Consider the following 25,111-nt stretch of genomic DNA (forward strand, 5'->3'; position numbering starts at 1 on the left):
TTAAGCTAGTATGTTTGGAGAAAGCAAGGTGAAAAAACAGATTTTCCTATATTCCAACGATGTACTTTGCTTTCTAAGAGCCTACCACAAATCATCCCTGAATATAACAGCATGTTTATTGTGTTTAGTCATTTATCATTTACTTATCCTACTCGGTAATTCATCTGTCATGGAGATTTACATGTTCTTTTCAGTAAATCCACCAAGTTTTGTGAGGGTGTTTGTCATCCTTCTTTTTTTTTAAACAAATTTGCTTTGGACCTTTCAGCACACATAATGGAAGATATGAGCCGTCCTTCACACCATGATTATGCCCCTTGCATTTCAGCAAAATTCCTTTCCCTGCTGCTCCAATGAAACTTTAAACCAGTGTACCTGACTCTAGCCCACACATGTCGAAATATTTTGTTACAGTTTTTTTTCTCTTGAGTTTTTGATCCTGGTTTATCCATGTACAACCCTAATTCGCCAAAATTTAGGATGCTATGTAAAATTTAAAATATAATAGTCTAAATTGTGAGAATGTTGAATATACAGTAACATTAAAACATTTAGAGGCCCCAGGCCAAAAATCAGTATTGGCTAACTATGACCTTCAGGTCTCAGGCATAAAAAACAAGGAGGTTCTGTCATGGAAATCACTGAGTGGACTCTGCAACGCTTTCAGAAATAACTGTCTGCGAGCACAGTTCACAGTGTCAAACACAAATGGCATTTAAAGCTTTATCATAAAAACAAGAAGCCACATGATGAACATGATTCAGGAAGTCTCTGGGCCTAAGCTCATTTAAAGTGGACTAAAGCAAACTGGAAAACTATCCTGTGGTCAGACGCATCAAAGGAGGGCACCTCAACCTCTTGGAAAAAAATAGCACAGGGACCATATGGCTTATTATAGGTGAGCAGTTCAAAAGTCTGCATCTCTGATGGTATGGGAGTAGATTATTGCCCATGGTAACAGCCCCTTGGACATCAATGCTGAAGGTATATCCAAGGTTTAGAGCAGTCACTCCAAAACTGATTCTTTACCCTCAATAAACACCAAGCGAAGTGAATTTATTTAAATAATGAATCATTAAGAAAATTATACTTGGTATGAACTGAATGTATATCAATCAAGTACATTTAATTTGACCACATTACAATAAATGTAACATTTCACATTGTACTTTGTGCTATTATATGAAAAATGTACGTATAATTCAATTAGTTGAAGCCAGGAATTTGGGCAGACTTTTTGTTTGTTTGTTCGTTTGTTAGTTTATATGTTTGTTTTCGCTGCCATATGCTCCCATCCTGGAAGCATCTCCTTCAGGGAAAGCCTTCAGGCATTTCAGCAAGACAATGTTAAACTGCATGCATCTATTCCAATAACATATCTGAAGAGTCCTGAGAGACTCAGGAGTGTCAAACACCTAGCATCTTATCAGACAAGAATGGCATAACATTCCCCTCCCAAAAGTCCGGAAATCTGTCTCTTGAGGTCCCAGGTGTTTACTGACTGTTGTTAAAAGGAGATGGGACGCTAAAGTGATCTTTTCTGAGACATGTTGTTGTGACCAAATTCTTAACAAGCATATATTTTTCTTATACTGATACATTTTCATTTGGTATGTTTTCCATGTTATTTTGTAGATAAAATATAAGTTTATGAGATTGGAAATCGTCGTTTTACTAAAATATGTTACACAGCACCCTTGCTTTGGAATTAAGGTTGGTTTTCCTCTCAACTAATCACCAGCTTTAACTTGACTTTACACTCTAATCCTAATAACTAGAATTAAGTTATAAAAATCATTGTAAAACTGCAGCAGTTTTTTAAAAACTATTTTGTGAAAAAAGTCAAAATAATACGTTAGGAAAAGAGTTGAAATGTGGAGATTGCAGTTGTTTCAAACAAACTTGGGTAGATGCTTACATTCTTCTTCAGAATCTGTTTTAGTTACAAGGAAATGATTTCTCTATTAGCACATAAACACAATGTGGTTATAAGTAAAAGGACGCTGAAAGGATGGTGCACAATGCTGCATCTGGGCAGAAGGAAAAAAAACACGCAAATGTGAAAGAGTGGATTTATTCAAAAAGAAATTTCTGGCTGGAGGGATGTCAATGATTACAACCTTGTGCAGTGAAGAGTATCTATGTTGTATCACAACAAAGGCTGATCAATTTGTTTCACTAACTCATCTACACAAAGCATTTTGTAGCAGCCAAGGCAGTTTGTTTGAAACAACTTTAATGTCCGGATTTCAACTTTTTTCTCACAATAGAATTACAACTTTAATCTTGAAATTTCCACTTTATTCTCAAAATGATCTTCTTTTTTTTCTTAATGTGGCCCTAATACTACTTCCTAAAAAGTCCGTGCACCCCAAATGAACAGTCTTTAGTTTTACTGTAGTTTCATGGTAGTAGAGAGAATGACATTGACACAGTCAGAATTCTGGCTAGCATTATTCCTGGTGGCCATGTGGCACATAGATTACACCTTATATGTTTGAAGCACCTCTCCTCCATGATGGGCAAGATCAAAGAGCTGTCAAAGGACGTGAAGACTGTAGACCTGCACGAGGCATCAGCAGAAGCTTGGTGAGAAAGTGACAACTTTTGGTACGATTATCTGGGAATGACAAAAATATAAAATGATCATCAGTTGCCCTTTGACTTGAGTTTCATACAAGATCTTGCCTCATTAGTAGAGGATGATCATGAGAAAGGTGGTGACCCACCAGGTTTGTTTTTAACTTTGAGGGGCCAATGGATGGGGGCATGAAAATCTTGGAGGATCTAAGACCTGTAGGACATTTGTGGAGGGATCTTAAGCTTTGAGTTCCCATGCAGCAGCCCAGAAACCTAAAGGATTTAGAGAGTTTTTTTAAAGAGGAGAAACTTGGTGACCAACTACAGTAAATGTCCTAACACTGTGTTTGCCAACCGGAGTTTCTCCACCAAGTAGTAAGTTATGTTTTGTTGGGAATCAAACACGTACTTGGCTCAGTGAGATGCAAATGATCATCTTATGTGTTTATTTTGTAGTATTTTTGGTTGGTAATCCGTCTCTCCTCATTAAAATGAAACAAACAAAATTAGAGACTGTTCATTTCTTTATAAGTGATTAAGTTTGCAAAATTTGCAGGGGAATCTTTTTATTGTAATAAAAAGCCTGATGATTACAAAAACAATGACTGGCACTAACTGAATGTGATTTATCCGCTGCTAACTGCTCCCAGTATACCACACCACTTCCAGTACCCGAGGGTACATTCAAATTACAGTGTTAAAAGCTGGATATGTATAGTCAAACACTTTGGATCCTCAGGGTCCCGCTTTAAAAGGCCTGGCAAGAGTAAGGTTGCTTGGAGAAAACTCAGTGTGTTTGATGAGAGTAGCCAGGTCGTCACAGTCAGTGCACTGCACATATTTGATGGGGAGATACAAGTGTGGCACAGTTCAATAGCTCCTTTCTTCTGATTGACTTGCTGAAGAAGCTGCGGGAGAGTGTTTAAGTAGGTCCCTGCCAAGTCTGTCAAGGAGCTGCTGCTGTTTCCTCTGTGGGACAACAGAAAAGCATGAGATTTTTTTCCATACCCAACTCTTGGTGTTTCTGTTCCGAGTGGTGAAGGATCCCTCCCCGGAGATTGTGCAGTAAAGTCGTTGAGGCGACAACTTGATTTCATATGATGAAAAGTGAGTGAGAGCCTTTGAATCTCATTTCCTGTAGAGGCTAAAGATGAAATACAACTCCAGTGGTCTATCTCAAACTGTTAGGATTCTCAAAGATGTGTCCAGTGGGGACGCTCATACTGCATTAACTGTCTTCTTACACTCTCAGCTCTTACTTTTTTCCCCTCTCTCTTCCCCTCTTTCCATCTAAAGGCCTTTGCATGGTGGTCAGATCTGATGGTGGAGCACGCTGAGACCTTCATGTGTCTCTATTCAACCGAGATGGATGCAGCTCTTGAAGTTCAGCCACCTGACAGCTGGGACAGTTTCCCTCTCTTCCAGCTGCTCAATGACTTTCTGAGGATGGACTGTGAGTGTATGGCTATTCAGAAAAGTTTATTCAGATGTCAGCATGGAGCCTGGAGTAGTGGTCTTTGCCTGATGAAGTGATTTTGCTGGAGGTCTGAAGGGTGTAATATAAAGGAACGTCCTTAATCACAGTACACACAGAGTAAATACACACATGGATTAGACCTTCTGAGCATTATGCTCTGTTTAAGCAATGATGAACATGCATTTTTAATTGCTGAAGATTTTTTCAATTTCTAGTACAAATATTCTATTTAGCAGACCTTACATACCTTATTTATGGCAACGTATTTAATAGTTTTTAAAATATTTTCTGTATTTATCTAGGAAAAAGCTGAATGTAGATTGTGGTTGGGCAGTATTTAATGTGAGTTTTTTACTGCCTCAGGGCAGCACGGTGGCACGGTGGTTAGCACTGTTGCCCCACAGAAGAAGGTCCTGAGTTCAGTTCTACCATCAGGCCGGGGTCTTTCTGTGTGGAGTTTGCATGTTCTCTCTGTGTTTGCGTGGGTTCCCGGCTTCCTCCCACCGTCCAAAGACATGCAGTTTGTGGGAATAGGTTAATTGATTAGTCTAAATTGCCCATAGGTGTGAATGCGGGATTGGATGTAAGTGCAAATGGTTGTCTGTCTCTGTGTGTTAGCCCTGCGACAGACTGGCGACCTGTCCAGGGTGTACTCCGCCTCCCCCCCATGACAGCTGGGATGGGCTCCAGCGCCCCCCACGACCCTGAAAAGGATAAGCAAAAGCGAATGGATGGATGGAAAAAATTCAACCTGAAACTTTAAAACCATTCCTGATTTTATTTCCTGTGTGATAGTACAAATTCTGTACTTAATTTATTCTTGTTCAGAAATAAACTACATTTAAGAATGAAAAACAATATAGTCCAGACTAAAAATCCACCACAATCAAACTGATGACTATTGTGCAGAACCATGCTCCCTCCCTCCTGTGACAATTTCATTCATATTACTACCACTACTACATTACTGTACATTTTACTTATTTTTAAAGTTGACCAACTTAAATGACTTTATATTTTTGCCGTGTTTAAATAACAGCAGTGCATCACGTTGAATAAAATCATCATATGTTGATAACATGAGTACAAGCTCCTCAGATTTGTTTGTACCTGGTTATAGGTAAAGATGGGGGCATTTTTCAATAGCTATTAAACTGCATATTTCAAATCTACTTAATAATCAGTTAAAGTGCAATGCCAATATCATTGTGTCATTGTACTCATGTGCATTACATGAGTAAATGCTCTTACATGCCACCACTGCATCTTTGTAGTTAAACCTCGTTTGGCACTAACATCACTGACAAATCAATGACAAACAGCAAAAAAAAAATATCTCCACACTACTGAGCCCAAACGTTTTTTAATGTGTACGTATGTTTACAGCAGTTTTGTGTGTGTGTGTGTGTGTGTGTGTGTGTGTGTGTGTGTTGGTGTGGGTGTGTGTGGTGTTGCTGATGGTTGTTGCAGGCCAGTCATCTCTAATGAACTGCATACACTTGCCTGCGGGAACACTGTCCATGCAAAGGATACACATCACTGTTCATGATGCAGACTCAATCTGCTAATTGTCCCTTGGGAATGATTCCCCTTTCATTGTGTCATTTGGGAGTCAAGGAGAAGCTAGAACCTCGTCCACGTATTCAGCTTAACTGACCTGAGCGCAAATAAATTATCATGCTCTTTTGTTAGTGTCATGAAATTGGCCTCCTTCTCATTTGCTACATCGTGTCATTGTGTACGAATTCCAATTATAGTGCATAGCAATGAACATAGCTACACTGGGAAACACTAAAAGGCAGCTTGCTTGCAATAATGCACTGACTTCAAAAAAGTTATGCATTCTCTATGTGTACTCATAGCTGGTTATATAAATTAGGAACTAAATTATGATTATTTAAAAATCATTATAATTTTGAACCCTTTTGTAACGCAAAAGGTCACAGTCCATCCAACGGGGTTTGTTTTTTGTTTTGGAAAATTTGAAGCAAGGAGTCCCGACGGCAGACCTAGGACACGCTCTAGAGATTATATCTCTTAGCTAACCTGGGAACACCTCAGTGTTCCCAGGTTAGCTGAGGGAGGTGGCTAGGATGAGGGAGATCCTTATGAGTTTTGTAGAAGGAACATGGTTTGATGATGGTCTAAAAAGAAAGGCTGGTTCACTGTTGGGTACAGAAGATGATGTTGTGGGTGTCAAGGGCAAAATACTGTTAAGAGAATGTGGTCTGATGCTTTGTTATGTTGTGTTCAAAGCAGGCAGTCTGGCATGGTAAATGACAAACACATTTTAGAAAAGTAATATCATTATAGTGACATATTTTTGCAGAAGGTCACATGTTCTATTGCCCCACAGTGGTGCACTTATGGAGCAGTAAAAAACCACATTAGTCAGGTGCCAAAGTTTGGCTGCCATTCAAGAAGTTAATGAGGTCTAAAGTAGTCGTAGCTAGACCATGGCAAGCCCTGCGAACACACTCCTGGACACAACACATCCAAATGGACAGCAGCCGCTCAAGTGGCTAATTGGGAGAGGGGCAATCAGGGAACACAACAAACATTGCACCTACTGTGTATCATCGACCTTGACTCCAATGCCAATGCACACAAACACAAACACACATTCTCAGAGGGGGAGAGAAAAACAAAGAGAGAGAGGGAGAGAAAAAGCAGGCACACTGCATGGAGCCGTGAGGCATCACATTAGCACACACTGGCCTCCATTTTATCTCCTGTGGTCTTTGTCAGTGTTGCCTTTTTACCAGTTGGGAGCCAGCAGAGTGGGGGAAATGTGGCTTGGATTCCAATGTCTTGTTTAGAAAGATTGAAAATACTGTGTCATTCTTGTTATCTCTTTGTCACTATTCATTATCAGGACTCATGATTGCTCTCTGTGCCTTTTGCATCTATCTTGCGAACAAAGAAAAACAGTAATGCAATAGTGAGAATGCGAGCTTTTACATTACCTTTGTGGAAGTCCGCAGTGATTAAGCCACAGGTACATGCTCATCAGCCACTTTGTAGTTACATCTGTTCAAGTGCTCAGTAACACAACTATCCAATCAGCTAATCACATGAAAGCAACTCATTGCATTTAGGCATGCAGACCTGCTCGAGAGAACTGTTGAAATCACCTGCTGACTATCAGAATGGAGAAGAAAGGAGCTTTAAACCACCTTATGGTTTATTTCAAAGAACTGCTAAAAGTTCAGAGTCAGGTGATCTGATTCGACGAGGAAGGTTGTTCCAAAGTTTAGGAGCTACAATCTAAAATGTAATACAAATGTAGGGACACAGCAGTGTAAAGCACATCACCACTGGATTCTAAAGCAGTGGAGATGTGTTCTCTGAAGTCACGAATCATGCTTCACCATCTAGCAACTCGAAGGATGAGTCTGGAGTTGGTAGCTGACAGAATAGAATAGAATAATCCTTTATTTGTCCCACAAGAGGAAATTTGGTTATAACAGCAGCAAAAAACCCCACATATACAAACAGAACAGGACACGGGACATAAAACAGAAGGACACAACATTTTTACATATTTACATCATGGACAAAACAGTACTGTACAGTTATTAAAATTAAAGTACAGATAAGTGGCAAACCCAGGTTGTAGTGTGCAAAGAGAGCAGGATACTGAAAGATGTTTAAATAGTTAAGAATATTTAGAATAATTAGAAAAGTGCAGATTATGTATCGTACCTGTGCATTAAAAAGTAGACATGTAACTTCCAATAAGTTGGTATATATAAACTGAGAAAAGTAATGTGCAAGTTATAACAGTAGTAGTTGTTCGGTTGATCAGTGCAAATTACAGCGCTGATGTAAACATCTATGTTTGTTGGGAGCAGTTCTGATTGTACAGTCTGACAGCTGCAGGGAGGAAGGACCTGCAGAAACGCTCCTTCATGCATCGAGGATGCAGCAGTCTGTCACTGAAGGAGCTCTGCAGCAACATTTCCATGCATGGGGTGGGAGACTCTGTCCATCAGAGATGTTATTTTGGCCAGAGTCCTTCTGTCTCCCACCACCTGCACTGGGTCCAGGGTGCATCCCAGAACAGAGCTGGCCTTCCTGATGAGTTTATCCAACCTCTTCCTCTCAGCTGCCGATAAACTGCTGCTCCAACATACCACACTGTAAAAAATGACGGATGCCACCACAGAGTCATAGAAGGTCTTTAAAAGCGCTCCCTGTACTCCAAATGACCTCAGCCGCCTCAGCAGGTAGAGTCTGACCCTTCCTGTAAAGAGCATCAGTGTTGTGGCTCCAGTCCAGTTCATTATTCAGGTGAACTCCCAGGTACCTATAAGAGTCCACTATCTCAATGTCCCCTCCCTTGATGTTCACCGGTGTCAGTGTGGTGGGTCTGCGTCCACCACCAACTCCTTGGTTTTCCCGGCGTTGATCAGCAGGTGGTTCTGCTGACACCAGTCCACAAAGTCCAGAGTCCACTGTCTGTACTCTGAGTCGTCCTCACCTGTGATGAGGCCGACTATGGCAGAGTGGTCAGAGAACTTCTGTAGGTGGCAGCGTGGGGAGTTGATGGAGAAGTCTGCAGTGTAGAGGGTGAAGAGGAACGGTTCCAGCACAGTTCCCTGTGGGGCCCCGTACTGCAGACCAGTGTATCAGAGACCCAGCCATACGTTCTCACATACTGTGGGCATCTTGTAAGGTCATCCAGTATACACTGGGACATGTGGTGGTCCACTCCCGATAGCTCCAGCTTGTCCCTCAGAAGTCGTGGCTGGATGGTGTTGAAAGCACTGGAGAAACCAAAGAACATGATCCTCACGGTGCCTCCAGGCTTCTCCAGGTGAGTCAGAGCTCGGTGCAGGAGGTAGATGATGGCGTCCTCCACCCCGATGCCAGGCTGGTAAGCAAACTGCAGTGGATCCAATGAAGACCTCACCAGGGGGCGCAGATGGTGTAGAACCAACATCTCGAGGGTCTTCATCAGATGGGATGTCAGGGCTACCGGCCTGTAGCTGCTGAGGTCCCTTGGATGGGAGGTCTTTGGTACCGGTACCACACAGGATGTCTTCCACAGCTGTGGTACTTTCCCCAGCAACAGACTCAGGTTGAACATATATCCTAGGATGCCACACAGTTCATCTACGCAGCACCTCAGGAGGTCTGGAGCTGATGCCATCTGAACCTGCAGCCTTCCGCACCTTGATCTTGCCAAGCTCGTTCCTCACTTGAAGTGTTGAGATGGAGGGAGGGGATTTTGGTGGAGGGGATGTATGTTGGAGTCCACAGAAGCTGGGGGTGGGTTAATGGCTGGGAGCTGAGAGGTGTGAAGTCCTGAGATGAAAGACAGGCAGTCCCTGAAGGTGAGGGAGATTGCAGCAGGGGGGACAAATATTATATAAATAAATATAATATTAAAATATTAATATACGAATATGATAAAAATATAATTTTTGCAGACTGGATTGGAACAAATATGCTGTTACCCTCAACCAGTCCAAGTAGCTGATAAGGAGCAACTTTGTTGAGGATTTTAGAAATAGATGGAATTTTAGAAATGGGTCTTTAATTGTACAAAACAGTGGGGATTTTTTAAACAGATGAAATGTTGGCTGTATTAAAATTTATTAAAACAGTACAAGCCTAATTAGCACCATGGATCACTACTCTATAGTTGATCGGGTTCTTTTAAAAGATTTGGCTCTTTTGTCTAGGCCAGTGTTTCCCAACCTTTTGGAGCCTTTTGGAGCCATATTTCACATTAGAAAAATCACATGGCACACCACCAAACAAAAATGTCACATATTGATCATTTTTGCCCGCACACCAGGCATATCGGAATTGGCTCAGTTTGTCCCCAGCAGTGTTGGTCAAGTTACTTGAAAAAAGTAATCAGTTACTAATTACTGATTACTTCCCCCCAAAAGTAATCCCGTTACTTTACTGATTACTTATTTTCAAAAGTAATTAATTACTTAGTTATTTAGTCACTTAGTTACTTTTTAGAAACACGATTTACAACCTGAATAGGTGATAAAGCGATAGATGTTTTTTTTCTGCATAATCCATCATACAAAATGTAATCAAATGGAAACGTCTCTTTTTAAAACTTTAAACTTGAAATCTTTTAACTTTATGCATCAAGCAAAAACTTAATTATATGCAACATTCTCTGACTGGAAGAAATTTGTTTAACATTTAAACCTATTTTCTGCACATTCCAGCACATAAAATAAAATATATTTTTGTGTTTACACTCACTCTTTCAAATAGATGCAAGTAAAACACAGCAGAAAATAAATAAAATCAAAGACTAGCGGTCCTGTTGCTCTATTTTCACCTGTAAAGCAGGACTGGGGTAGGCGGAGGAGGTTTACCCTGGTGCAGGTGTGCCGCAGCGGTCAGTGGAAGAATCCGCGAGTTTCTCTGTGAATTTCACATTACGTCATAGTACACTCGGTGCTTGCTTGGAAGTTTAGGGGTTTTTTCGCTAAAAAGAAGTTTTCTTCCCACGCACAACGGACACTAATGTTTTTGTCACTTTTTATGGAATCAAACTCAAAATAAGGTCAGTACTTCCACGCTTTAAACGCTGCATGCTACACTCTCTCCCGCACTCGATATATTATGATCTGCAGACAGCTGTTGTCACGAACGTCGCCCTCGCTTACGTCACTGTCATGAGACGTTCTCGCAAAAAATCACGGTTTTAGTAACGCAGTAACGCAGCGTTCCTACGTGAAAGTAACGGTAATCTAATTACCGTTTTTGCAATGGTAATCCCTTACATTACTAGTTACAAGTAACGCGTTACCGCCCATCTCTGGTCCCCAGTATACCATTTCGCTTTCTTCTGACCACTACTCATGCTAGGGCCTTCATCTGGGTCGGAAGTTTCTCCAGGACTCAGGTCAGATGGTTTACTTTTTCTTTTCAAATATTTATCTATTGCTATTACGTTGCATTATCTCACTCACAGGATGACTATTATGTAATTTCTTCTTCATCTTCTTCTGTTTTACTGGCAGTTGGCAACCCATTTAATTAGCACAGGTAGTTTTACTGCCCTCTAGTGGAAGAGAATGTAATTGTTCTGCCCATTACACACACGGATCGCTTAGAGTACTAATCAGGTGGAACCAGATAATTGTCCACGGCACACCTGATCATTTCTCACGGCACAGTGGTTGGAAAATACTGATCTAGGATTCCTTAGAAGAGCTGGCGGTTCTATTTTAGTCTAACCATTCAATTATAAATTATTTAGATTAGATTAGATTAGATTCGATTGGATTAGATGAAACTTTATTAATCCCTTGGGTGGGTTCCTCCGGGAAATTCAGTTTCCAGTAGCACAGCACCGAAAGAAGTTGCTTGTCACAGATACAATAAGGGGAATGAGAGTAAGGATATAAGCATTAATACACCATATATACACATATACACATATATAAATACAGAATATACAATATGGATAAATAGGATTGCTCATTTGAGTGAGCTCTGCTCTTTCTGCTTATGCCGGCTATATCTTTTTGAGATATTAAGCTTTTTATGCAATTTTTTTTGCCCATTCAAATGAATGGAACACATTATCAATGTGGTCACTTACTTTTGCTTGCCGAGCCAAGCTGTGTTTTAGCTCAGTGAGATGAGCATAGCGGGAGGCCCGGGTTCGAATCCCGCTTATGACAACATTTTTTTCAGTTAACAGTTCAACTGTTTTAACTCTTTTCAACACAAATTTCAGCCTGTTCTGCTCTTTTCAGCACAATTTTCAGCTTTTTCCACCCGTTTTCAGCACAAATCTCAGCCTCTAAAACTGTATTCTGCACAAATTTCAGTTTCTTCAGCTCTTTTCAGCACAAAGTTCTGCTTCTTCAACTCTTTTCATCAAATTTCAGCTTCTGCTCCACAGTGCACAATTTTTCTCTCATCATATCTTTGTTTGGGACCAGACCTGGTTTGGCTCAGTGGGTTTAGCAGCTGCCGTGAGACCCGGTGGCAAAGGTTCAGTTGACAAGGTTACAATTATCAGTTTCTTCACATCTTTTCAGCCCAATTTTCAGTTTTTTTCATCTCTGTTTTGCTGAATATTCAGCTTCCTAACCTATTTTAAGCACAAATCTCAGTTTATTCTGCTCTTTTTAGCACAAATTTTCAGACTCTTCTGCTCTTTTCAGCACAATTTTCAGGTTCTTCATCTCTTTTTTGCTGAACATTTAGCTTATTCTCCTCTTTTCAGCACAATTCAGCTTCTTCTGCACAGTGCACATTTTTTCTCTCATCATATCTTTGTTTGAGACTGGAAGTGGTTTGGCTCAGTGGGATGAGTAGCCGCCATGACATCCGGTGGCAAAGGTTCAAATCCTACATGTGACGTTTGCTGCACATCTACTCTGCTTTCTTGACACTCTTCAGTGTACCCTTTCACATACAGCCATCTTCAGCAAGCACTTCTGCTTCTACACCTCTTTTCAGCAGATACTTCTGCTTTTACAGTTGTTTTCAGCAGATTCCACTACGAGGCATTCACACAGCATTTTCGCAGGAAATGCAACTTTTTCTAGTTCTTTATTCTTCTACCTTATTATTCTAGTTGCTCAGACCTTTGCTGGTTAACTCCTCCCTCAGTTTTCAGCCGATTTTCCCCATTCAAACTTTAAACTGTTCTGCTCTTTCTGCTGAAGCATGCTATATCTTTTGGTGCTCATAACTTTTATGCTTTTTGAGATATTTAGCTTTTTATGCCATTTTTTGGCCCATTTTGCTGAATGGGACCACATTATCAGTGTGATCACCAGTTTTGCTTGCCGGGCTGGGCCGTATTTTAGCTCAGTAAGATGAGCAGCCATTCTTAGAGCGGGAGGACAAAAAACTCTTCAGTAAACTGTTCAACTTTTTTAACGCTTTTAAACACAAATTTCAGCTTCTTCAGCTCTTTTCAGCAGAATTTTCAGCTTTTTCACCTCTTTTCAGGAATATTTTCAGTTTCATCTCTTTTTAGTCACCTGAGAACCAGTTAGGCTCAGTGAGATGTGCAGCCGCCTTGAGACGAGGTGGCGCAGGTTCAAATCCTACCTGTGGCTCTTGCCACACATCTTCCGTCCTCGCACTCTCCATGCGTTCTTGACAATCTTCAGTGTAGTCTTTCAAATAAAGCAGTTTTCAGCAGAGTTCAGCTTCTACAGTGTTTTCAGCAGATAGTTCTCCTTCTTCTGCTGTTTTCAGATTCCACTACACGGCATTCACACTGCATTTTCGCAGGAAATGCAACTTTTTCTAGTTGCATCTTGTTACAGTGTTTTATACATACAATTTTTTATTACCACTCCAAGAGACTGATGATCAAAATCAGCATACTTTATTAATCCCTAGGAAATTTATGTGGGTTACAGTTGCTCCAAGACAGTAACAGATTAAACTAATTAAATAATACAATATGTTACAGAGTTTACAAATGAAAAAAAATAGCACTAATATATACAAATCACTCAATTATAAATATCAAGAATAGTGGATAATAATAGAGAGAAGTGCAGGAACTCTTTAAGATATTTGGGAAGAATGTCGTTTGGGCATTAAGAACTGTGCATATGAGAAACTATATTCATAAAATTAGTCAACAGAACAGAATGAGAAAAACCTAAAAATAACAGACATGGCTGAAAGATCAAGGCATCTTTTAATCAGTTCAGTTCAAATTTACTTATATATTTATTTATATAGCGCCAAATCACAAAAACAGTTGCCTCAAAGTGCTTTATACTTTGTATTATTTTGGTGTCTTTATGTTACCTTGCAAAGGAACCCTCCACTATCAGGTTCAGGGAGGGGCAGCAATCCACCCACAGCCAGTTGGGGCTGAAGGGAAGAAGAATGGCATACTGTAGAAGAAAGAGAGTACTAATAATGGTAGCACTTTCTATTACAGCTCAGTTATGAAGTGGCACAATATTACTTGGATATAGTGTGATAGTGTGATTACTTTGGTAATTGAGTAGTAATAATTAGAAATTATTGCACATTATTATGTTTTTGTTTCTGCCTTGTTACCCTACTATTACCACTTTATTACTGACCTGTAATAGAAAGTGTGACCATAATAACTAATAATTAAATGCAGATTGGTGTGTAAGTGCATCAAAAGTGAAAAAATGTGAATGAAGAAGAGACACTCAGTGCATCATGGGAAGCATCTAGTCCGCTTGGCCTATTGGAGCATAACTAAGGAATGAAAATTTTAAGGCTAACCTTAAATATAAAAAGAGTATCTGTCTCCCAAAACCAAACAGAAGAGAGGCTTGAAAGCTAAAGATTTTGCCTTAGTAAATATTCTAGGAACCACAAGTAAAGCACTCTGAAAGTGAAGTGCTTATTGAGGTGATACAGTACTATGAGGTCATTAAGGTGACATGGGGCCTGATTATTCAAGACCTCGTATGTGAAGAGCAGGATTTTCCTTTAGCTCTGGGATATAACATGGAGCCAACAAACCAATACAGGAGAAATCTGCTCTCTCTTTCTAGTCCCTGTCAGGACTCTTGCTGCAGCATTTTGGATTAACTGAAGGCTTTTCAGGGAGTTTTTAGGACATCCTGATAATAATGAATTACAGTAGTCCAGCCTGGAAGATTTTTAGGGCAGAGTACAATAACCTCAGCTTAATCTGAATGTAGAAGAAGGAAATTAGAAATAAACAAGGTCTTCATATCTTTCAGACACTCCTGTAGTTAATTAGTGTGTGTTATCTGGCTTTGTGGATCGATAGCTGTGAAGATATATGCTTCTAATGATAATGCCTAGGTGTAGCATCCATAATGTAAACTGAATTGGTCGTAGCATGGGCCCTGTTCAACTCCATAATTAACCTTAGTGTGTGAAGAGGACTCTCCATTTACATGCACAAACTGGAGTCTATTTGGTAGATATAATTCAAAGCTCTACCTTTAATATCTACAGCATGCTCTAATCCAGGGGTCCCCAATCTCAGTCCACGAGGGCCGGTGTCCCTGCAGGTTTTAGATCTCACCCTGGGTCAACACACCTGAATCACATGATTAGCTCATTACCAGGCCTCTGGAGAACTTCAAAATATGTTGAGAAGGTAATTTATCCATTTAAATCAGCTGTGATGGATCAAGGACACATCTAAAACCTGCAGGGACACCGGCCCTCGTGGACTGAGATTGGGGACCCCTGCTCTAATCGCTAGTTATGGTTAACAGTATCAAACACTGCAATGAGGTCTAGCAGGACAAGCACAGAGATGAGTCCACTGTCAGAGGCCATAAGAAGATCATTTGTAACCTTCACTAAAGCTGTTTCTGTGCTGTGATGAGCTCTGAAACCTGACTGAAACTCTTCAAAGAGTAGTTTGACAAGGATGTTTGATATGAAAGGAAGGTTGGAGATTGGCCTATAATTAGCTAAGACTGCTGGGTCTAGAGATGCTTTTTAAGTAAAGGTTTAACTACAATCTAATTTCTAGCCCTTTCCTCCTTCACCGCTCTACTAGACAAGGGTGCCCTTTGTCCCCATTGCTATTTGCACTTGTTATAGAACCTCTCGCCATTCAATTACGCTCAACAAAGGATTATAAAGGAATAAGGAGATTTGGTGTAGAACATAAGGTGTCTCTCTATGCAGATGATTTGTTGTTATATATCGCTGACCCTACTAAATCATTGCCAAAAATTATGACAGTTTTAACTGAATTTGGGAAAATTTCTGGATACAAAATCAACTTAACAAAAAGTATATTGTTTCCTATTAGTTCTTTAGAAAAATTAGACAGCGCCACATTGACCTCGTTTCCTTTTACAATCTCAAATACCTTTAAATATCTTGGAATAACTGTAACCCGTGAATTCTCTGGCCTTTTCAAACATAATTTTATTAATTTATACCATCAAACTGAACAGAACCTGGAAAGACTGTCTAAACTGCCCATCTCACTTGCTGGTCGAATAAATATCATTAGGATGAGCACTTTACCCAAATTTTTATTTTTGTCTCAATGTATCCCAATATTGATAACAAAAACTTTTTTTAAGAAAATAGATCAGTTAATTTCTCAGTTTATCTGGAACAAGAAGACACCTAGAATAAAAAAGGTTTTTCTCCAAAGATCTAAGATTACAGGAGGGATGGGGTTGCCTTGATTTCAGTTTTATTATTGGGCCTGTAATATACGTTGTATGTCATTCTGGGGCGGGGAAAATAGACCTGATTGGGAACAGATGGAAAGTATGACTTTTTTCCCTAATACTCTTAAATCGTTGGTTCATTCAAACTCAGATATAAGTAAACATAAATATAAAAATTCAGTAGTATCTAACTCACTAAAAATTTGGTCTCAAATTACAAGGCATTTCCATTGGCGTCAATGTTCAATCTTTACACCATTAATTCACAATCAAGCATATACATTGCTCTCAGGATCAACATTCCAGCTATGGACTTCCAAAGGGATACACACAATCAAGGATTGGTTTATTGACAACCTTTTTCCTTCGTTTCAACAACTTCAGAAAAATTTTTCCATAGAAAACAGAGATTTTTTCAAGTATTTACAAATACGTCATTTTATTAAAGAAACGTTTCCATCTCTTCCCAATGAACCACAAAAGTTAGTTTCAGATGATCTTTTCCTAATGAACCCACTAAAGAAAGGAGCTATTTCTAAGATCTATAATCAACTTTTGGAAATAGACAGTACAACTACATTGGACCACTTGAGAAACGCTTGGAATGAAGAACTGGGTATTAACATCACTGAAGAACAATGGACTAAGGCACAAGAACTGGTTCACTCCACTTCCGTCTGCTGCAGGCACGGATTATTACAATTTAAGGTCCTACATAGGCTCCATCTGTCTAAATTGAGGGTTTCAAGGATGTTTCCAGGAGCAGACTCAAGATGTGAACGATGTGGCCAGAATCCTGCCTCATTGTCACATATGTTTTGGACATGTCCTAATATTGCCATTTACTGGTCTAAAATATTTAAAACTCCCCCCAGACCCAGTAATGGCACTTTTTGGTGTAGCTACAGTCAAATACTTAAATAATAAACAAGTTTGTGTTTTGAGTTTCATAACATTGCTTGCAAGACGCCTTATACTTCTAAACTGGAAAAATAAAGCCCCCCCAACTCACTCTGCTTTGTTAAGAGACACAATGTATCATTTACAGTTGGAGAAAATTTAATTTTCATTGAGAGAAAACGTTAAACAGTTTTACCTAATTTGGCAACCCTTTATAGATTACTTTAATAAGTAAAACTGGGAGGGATGGCCTCCTCCCATATCGGCTCCAAGATTATATACATTGGTTTGGGCAGGTGTATTGTTCTTTTCGGGGTTTTTTGTTGTTGTTGTTGTTGTTGTTGTTGTTGTTGTTGTTGTTGTTGTTGTTGTTGTTGTTGTTGTTTTTTTTTTTTTTTTTTGGTTTGTTTTTTTTTGGGGGGGGGAGGGGTTGTTTGTTTGTTTTTGTTTTGTTTTGTTTTTTGGGTTTTTTTTTCCTTCTTTCCCCTCCTTTGTATATACTTATTTAGGCATCTAAATGTATATGTACAGACATAGATATATGATCGTTTATATAATGGTAATTATATTTTATGTAAAAAGGAGGGGGAGAGGAAGGAGGGGAAGGGGAAGGAGGGGGAAGGAGAGAAAAGAAGAAAAAAAATTTGTCACTGTAAATGAGATATATACTTTGTTGCCTGAAATGTACAGAGTGCCAATGTAGATAAACATGTACAGTGGCAATAAAAAAAAAAAAGGTTTAACTACAGCCAGCTTGAAGGCCTGTGGTACATAGCCGATTATTAGAGATAGGTTGATCATATTTAAGATTGAAGCATTACTTAATGGTAGGACTTCTATAAGGCAGTCTTGTAGGAATGGGGTCTAAAAGACACATATCTGCTTTAGATGTGCAATTGAGAGTTATACCACTGAGTCAAATATCTCTGATTTGAAGCTTTCTCTTTCAGAGAAGCAACACTATCCATAGTCATAAGATAATCGACCTCTGTGGGAGTAGAGTTCAGGTAGCTACTCTGCACTGTGTTGGCACTTGGTATTGAAGAGGATAAAAGTGGAGGAATTATATCCTTAAATTTAGCTGAACTACTTTCACAAAGACATATACTGGATAGAAATGTATTACCCACTGCTTTACAATCCATTACTGTAATTTTAAATGTTATTAAGAATTATCAGACAAAAGTGGTTTTTCAGGAAACACAGTTAAATGTTCAGTTTTTATGCCATATGTCAGACAAGATCCAGAATGTGATTGAAGTGGTGGCTGGGTTCTTTTACATTTTGACAAAAGCCAACATGTGTCAGCATCTAGGTAGTAGACATGGAGGTTTATTTTTACATCGTATGTCTTATAGTTTTTCTGCACTCGCTTTTTTCAGCTATGTCGTTTCTCTATCAAAGTATATAGCTTAAAAATGTGCTTGCCTTATACTAGAAATCCTATAAACCAGTCAGGTTGTATGCTATTTTTTCACCTCCTTATCTATTTCTTTCCCCTTTTCTCTCTTATTCAGATAACTTGTGCAATGGGAAGTTCCACAAACACTTGCAGGACCTGTATGCCCCCCTGGTAGTCCGATATGTTGACCTGATGGAGTCTTCCATTGCTCAGTCTATTCACAGAGGCTTTGAAAGAGAATCATGGGAACCGGTTAAGTAAGGACATCTTCATTTAAATTTACCTTTGCTTATTTTTTTCTTTTTCTTGAGGATCAAACCATATTGATTGGCACACATCCATTAGTCTTGCTTTTTAGTCCTTGTCAGCAACTTTTGTAGCATAAGAACATGCTTATTTTTTAATAAATAAAATGCATTTAATGTATAATCCATATACAACTGAGTTTATACAGAAAATGTTGACTATTTCTATGCCCACAGAAACAAGTCTGAACCTAATTTCAGATGTGCTTATTCTACAAGTGCCTTGTGCAATTGCACACTATCTGTACGCTAATTTTAACAACTGTACTGTACTCTGCTCTGGTAACTATTGTCCATGATGTAAATATGTAAAAATTATGTTTGTTTTTTTTTTTCTGTTCTGTGTCCTATTCTTTTTGTATATGTGTGTTTTTCTTGCTGCTGATACAACAAATTTCCCCTTGTGGGACAATTAAAGGATTATTCTATTCTATTCTATTCTATTCTGATTATATGTCACTTTCCACATTCCTGCCACAGATACGGCAGTTCACGTTCTCCCTATAATTCTGTTGTGTAACCCCAGTAAAGATCATCTCTTATCTGAACCAGATTTCCACCACTGTCAAAAGTTTTAACTCTTCACCTTGAATTTATTTTATGGAACAGGAAGACGCTCCAGGGAGCCAAGGCTAGCAAGCAGTAGATGAGGGACGGGGCAATTATGTTGATGGGCCAAAAATGTTGGTGTGAAAGGATGCTGACAACTCAGGGCAAGACAGTAGAACTCTGTCCTTAAGCCCTAAGCAGAACGGCACATTCCTATGAATATTACTGATAAAAGTCTTCACTATGAGTCTATTGAATTTTAGTCTTGTAGACTCCACATGGCTCATTTAGGCTCGGCCCATGGATTAAGGGCTGGGGTAGGGGCTCAAAATGGGACCTACCCCGGGCCTTGCTTCAGGGTGAGGCCCCAGTATCTGTACTTCAGGCAAGGTGTCTTGATTCCTTGTTCTCATCATTGGAGGGTTTTTTCTTTAATCACGATCTTCAGACCATGGCGATACTAGGTGGAACATATAGACAGTACCCTTCAAATGTCACACTGGAGTAGTAGTCCCCCTCTCCAATGAAGGGGTTAGGAAAATGTGCTTTAACATTGGGGGACTACACTTGTTAGGAGATTACATGCCTTCTCATGAATGCAATGCAAAGCTTGTTCTGTATTTCTGGCAAAAGATCAGGCATGTTCATGTCAGGTGTTGCACTCAGTCTGCAAAATCTACAGATTATGATACTAAGTGTAGTGAGGTATTACTAGACAGGTGGCACGAGACCCACAGCTCAGGCTCCGATGGTGTTGGACTCACAAGCTCAAGGGCCTTGTAAGCTCTGGGAAAACACAATGAGTAAGGCAGAAGAGAGACACTTTATATGCCACTATGTAGGTGCAAGAAAGTACAATAATAAGGTTTAAGAGTGGGTTAAGGTGTTGCTGTTCCATTCTCCAAAATCAGAATTTAATTCACAGTTGAAGGTAAAGTTGACACGTTGAGGCTAGACTGGCTCAACCAATCAGGGGAGAGACTTGGATAAACATTGTTAGGCCAGGGCCGTAACAGAGGAATCTCAAGATGCGAAGGCTATGGCTGCATAAGGAGCAGCCCACACTGGAATGGTAAATGGATTGATTCTTAAGTAGCACTTTAAACAACATTCAATTCCATTTCAATTCAATTTTATTTATATAGCGTCAAATCACAACAGTCGCCTCAAGGCGCTTTATCTTTATCTTGTAAGGTAGACCCTACAATAATACATACAGAGAAAAGCCAACAATCATATGCCCCCCCCATGAGCAAGCACTTTGGCGACAGTTGGAAGAAAAAACGAACAGGAAGAAACTCCGGCAGAACCAGGCTCAGGGAGGTGCGGAGGCATCTGCTGTGATTGGTTGGGGTGAGAGAAGGAAGACACGATGAAAGACATGCTGTGGAAGAGAGCCAGAGATTAATAAGTATGATTCAGTGTAGATAGGTCTGTTAACACAGAGTGACTGAAGAAGAAACACCCAGTCCATCATGGGAATCCCCCAGCAGCCTACCCCCAGTGTTGGGAAGGTTACTTTTAAATTGTATTCCACTACAGAATACATACCCCAAAATATTTAATAATGGATTCCGTTAAGTTACTCAACGAGAGTAACATATTCTGAATACTTTGGAGTACCTAATATACTGTCATGCTTTCTACAACTACCTGAATGTACTACTGCTGTGTGATTTATTACTATTCCTGAAGGCTACTCGCCATACCAATACCAACTAGATTTTGAAATCTTAACCCTTTCATGCATGAATTATGACAACCTCAATCAGGATTTTTTTCTTAAGTGTTATTATTCATCTTTAGGGATGAAAAAAAGATTTCAGACTTTTTTTAAACATGTACTTTTCAAAGAGTTGTTTACATTCCCATTTAGGTGGACAACATACATTTTGACTTAGGAATTTGACAGTCTCAAGCATTGCTGGACTGGCCATCGGGCATACCGGGCATTTGCCCGGTGGGCCGCTGGTGATTTTTTATTTTTATGGGCCGATGGATTTTTTTTTTTTTCAGGAAGGGTATATATAATGAAAGGTGTTGGATTGGCCAACTGGTCATGATCGACTCTGGGCTGGACCAATTACAGCCGAGGAGGCCGGATGCACCCTCCCCCTTGTTTAGCAATCTTATAGACGAACTAAAGAAAATGGAGAACAAAAAAAGGAAAGGAGGTGTTTATGAAAATATCACTAAATCTGTCATTTATTAATTTTAATATTAATTAATGATCATGTCTCACCTCTAGTGTTCTTGGTCTTAATTTAAGGTTTCTACCATGTGTTGTAGATAGTTCAGGAGGTTAACTCGACCAAGCAGTCTTTTTGTTTCCGCTATGTACTGTTTAAAATCCAGAATAGGGAGGATGGTGTAGGTTTAAGTTTATTAGATTGATCCATATATACCAACAAGGCAGTGTACATCAAAGCAGTTGTTTTCATGCGAAGGCTTTATGGTTTTTCCTATAGCGATTGACAGATCACGTGACTTTCGCGCATTGTATTCCGGGAACTCGTGGCAAAACAAGTACCGCATCAAATGCAAGCATTTGCAGCACCGCAAAACGTTCATTCTCCGGTTCCAAAACCTTCTTGGTTTTTCTTTGCCGCACAAAAAAGGAATGTACAAAACGAAGGAGAACAATGCCGGACCGTACAAAGACAGACTCGACGAAAAGGCAAAGAAAAGATACGAGGAAAAAATCAAAGGAGTGAAAGGGTCAGACCCTTACGAGCACACAGAGTGGACAAAAGACGTTAGCGTGCTGCCCAACTTTCACCACACTCAGATTTATAATTATACGGTTCTTGGAGTGAGTGCATACACTCATTAAGTTTTTAGTAACTTCAGGTCACTGCAACAAGCCCAGGTACAGTTTACCGACGGATGGGTACAGGACCTTGAAATGCACTGTGTAGAACGAAAGACCATCGTACAAACAAAGGTAAGTTTACCAGTCTCACAAATCGCCGTCATAAATACACAATCGTTAACCGTTTATTAATATAACCTTTGAGCTCAATGGTAATTAATTAGTAGTGGAAATAATTTCTGGTACGCATTACAGAAATGTAGCAGTGACAATAATATTGTATGTTGTAATCGCACTGGGCAATTAGTGATACAAAACAACTGTTTTATCCTGTGAATAAAAGTATATGTTTTTGTCAATGTACCGTGGTAATAACAGAAGTGAAACGCAATACTGTGTCAGGACAATTCACTATTTATGCACAATAAATAAAGGAGCATAGCGCGACGATTTCTGTTCAGCGCCAGACTTGCTTGTAACCTATATCACCAATTATGTTAAGAAAACTGACGTATTAACTACTACAAAACACTGACCTTTGTGGGAATGCTTGGAGCAGACTAACATGTGAGCTGGAGTGTTCTGAGACGTTATATTTGGTATATCCAGACCATCCGTCGGCTCTTACTTCGGAAACATGGCTTAAAAAATTTCTCTTCAACGACGTAATCCGATAAAAAAAACCGATCTCTTTACCCGTCGGCTTCCCGTGGCTGTCATGCGACCGGCTATTGCAGCTTTTACAACAGCTTCTTGCCATTTTTTGGGGTTCTTTTTATCGCTGTGTAACTGAGTTCAATTGAAAGCCTGCGTGCGCTAGTACCTCTTGCCACAAGTTCCCAGAATCCTTTGCGGTTTTACCCCTGAATGACGTCACATTTTCAATCTCTATCCTGGTGGGCCGGTCTCTAGTCAAAATGCCCGGGCCGATTTTTTGTCCCAGTCCAGCCCTGGTCTCCAGTGTAGTGGTTTACGTGCATGTCTACCATCAACACTGACACAAATACAAGAGTAATAAAAATCACACAGCAAAAGCACATCGTAGATACTTCATTCTTCTTATGAAGTGGTGTCGGAAATGCATTCCTGCCCATGCACTGCTGGCTCTGGGTCCATTGTGTAACTGACGCCACCAACATTAATGGACTGCACCCGACTGTGTTTGATCACCAAAATTGGAGAAGGCATAGAAAGGGGATAGCCTAACATATGGAACAGTGTATTCTATTTATTTCAACAAAGTAACTATATTCTGAATATCCCTTGAATATCCCACAGGATATTTCTAATTTTAGATATGTTGCACAAATGGAAGGAAGCAGTCCTACATATTTGTTTAATCTGTGCACTGAAGGACATATTGTCATGGTGGGCTGTGTGGCAGGCAGGCAGGGAAAAGGACCCAAAATTCAGGACTCCCAAAGACAGGACTGGAACTCAAAAACGCAGCTTTAATGCTGGAAAAACTCCTCCTAACTCCTAACTCTCACAGAAACAAAACAAAGTAGAAACACTGGAACACAACAAAAACACAGCACGGAGAAAGTACGACGCAACACAGAGCAAAGGCAAACACAGGGCTTATATACACAGTGGAGTAATCAGGGAATGGGAAACAGGAGGGAGACACAGCTGGGAGAGATTAGGGCTAATGAGACAGGGGCAGGTAAAACTAAATACACTGACATAGGACTGGGACTATCAAAATAAAACAGGAAATAAGAAAAAAAATCACAAAACGCAAACTTGACACTGAGGGATAGACAGAAATAATATAACCCATGAAACAGACAAGACAGTGACTTAAACTAGAGGCCAGAATAACAAATGACGTAAAGAGAACAAAACCAAGAATAACCCTAAATACAAAATCAAACAAGCACAACTCAAAACCCCAAACAAATCATAATTTAGAAAAACAAAACAGAAACAGAAAAAGCTGGGTCAAACTGACCCAGAACTCCAAGGTTCCTCACAGTGTTACTGGAGGCCAAGGTAATGCCATCCAGAGTAAGAATCTGCTTAGATACCATATTTCTAAGATTTTCAGGGCCGAGTACAATAACCTCAGTTTGATCTGAATTAAGGAGCAGAAAGTTAGCGTCCATCCAGGTCTTTATGTCTTTAAGACATTCCTGCAGTTTAACTAGTTGGTGTGTGTTACCTGGCTTCATGGACAGATAGAGCTGGGTGTCATCAGCATAGCAGTGAAAATTTATACTATGTCTTCTAATGATGCTGCCTAAGGGAAGCATGTATAATGTAAACAGAATTGGTCCTAGCACTGAACCCTGTGGAACACCATAATTAACGACAGTGTATGAAGAGGACTCTCCGTTTACATGAACAAATTGGAGTCTATTAGATAGATATGATACAAACCACTGCAGCCCAGTACCTGTAATACCCACAGGGTGCTCTAATCGCACTAATAGAGTATTATGGTTGACAGTATCGAACGCTGCACTAAGGTCTAGCAGGACAAGCACAGAGATGAGTCCACTGTCAGAGGCCATAAGAAGATCATTTGTAACGCCTTAAAATTTGTGGGCTAAGGAACACTTTACTCAGTTTCTGTATTAGAATATACAGGGACACAGGATACATTCTTAGTATCAACTGAGGCAAAAACAGTTTACTTATTTGTATTAATTGCTTGCTCAGAAACACAACAGCATCAGCATTGTTATTTTTAACATTTGCCAGTACTCAGAGAGCACACAAGATGAAGTATTTCTTACTCACAGTGGAGATGAGTTTGATCGTAATCACTACATGTAGCCGATTCAACTGCATGTCAAATCACTAACTGCCTAGCTTCACAAATTATGCAGTGACTGTAGAGAACAATGGCCAGTGAATGCTGCTACACAGTATTGCTAGATTAGAAGGTGATGTTTGTAACTACCCTACTTTAGAGTTTACCTGATTTGCTCTGTACCTAAAAGATACACACTGACC

The 25,111-nt window shown here is 39.7% G+C and overlaps 1 protein-coding gene across 5 annotated transcripts in view; it reads left to right on the forward strand.

Moving 5' to 3' along the window:
• LOC100708976 (calcium-dependent secretion activator 1) overlaps positions 1–25,111 on the forward strand; it is a 331,413-nt gene that overhangs the window by 220,381 nt on the left and 85,921 nt on the right. For all 5 annotated transcript variants that reach the window (XM_019358540.2, XM_019358541.2, XM_005452187.4 and 2 more), the window contains 2 exons: positions 3,877–4,033; positions 18,600–18,741. In XM_019358540.2, the coding sequence (XP_019214085.1) occupies positions 3,877–4,033; positions 18,600–18,741 (299 nt within the window). The remainder of the gene's footprint in view (positions 1–3,876; positions 4,034–18,599; positions 18,742–25,111) is intronic.

The sequence above is a fragment of the Oreochromis niloticus genome, linkage group LG5 (assembly GCF_001858045.2).
Source record: "Oreochromis niloticus isolate F11D_XX linkage group LG5, O_niloticus_UMD_NMBU, whole genome shotgun sequence".
Taxonomy (NCBI): Eukaryota; Metazoa; Chordata; class Actinopteri; order Cichliformes; family Cichlidae; genus Oreochromis; species Oreochromis niloticus.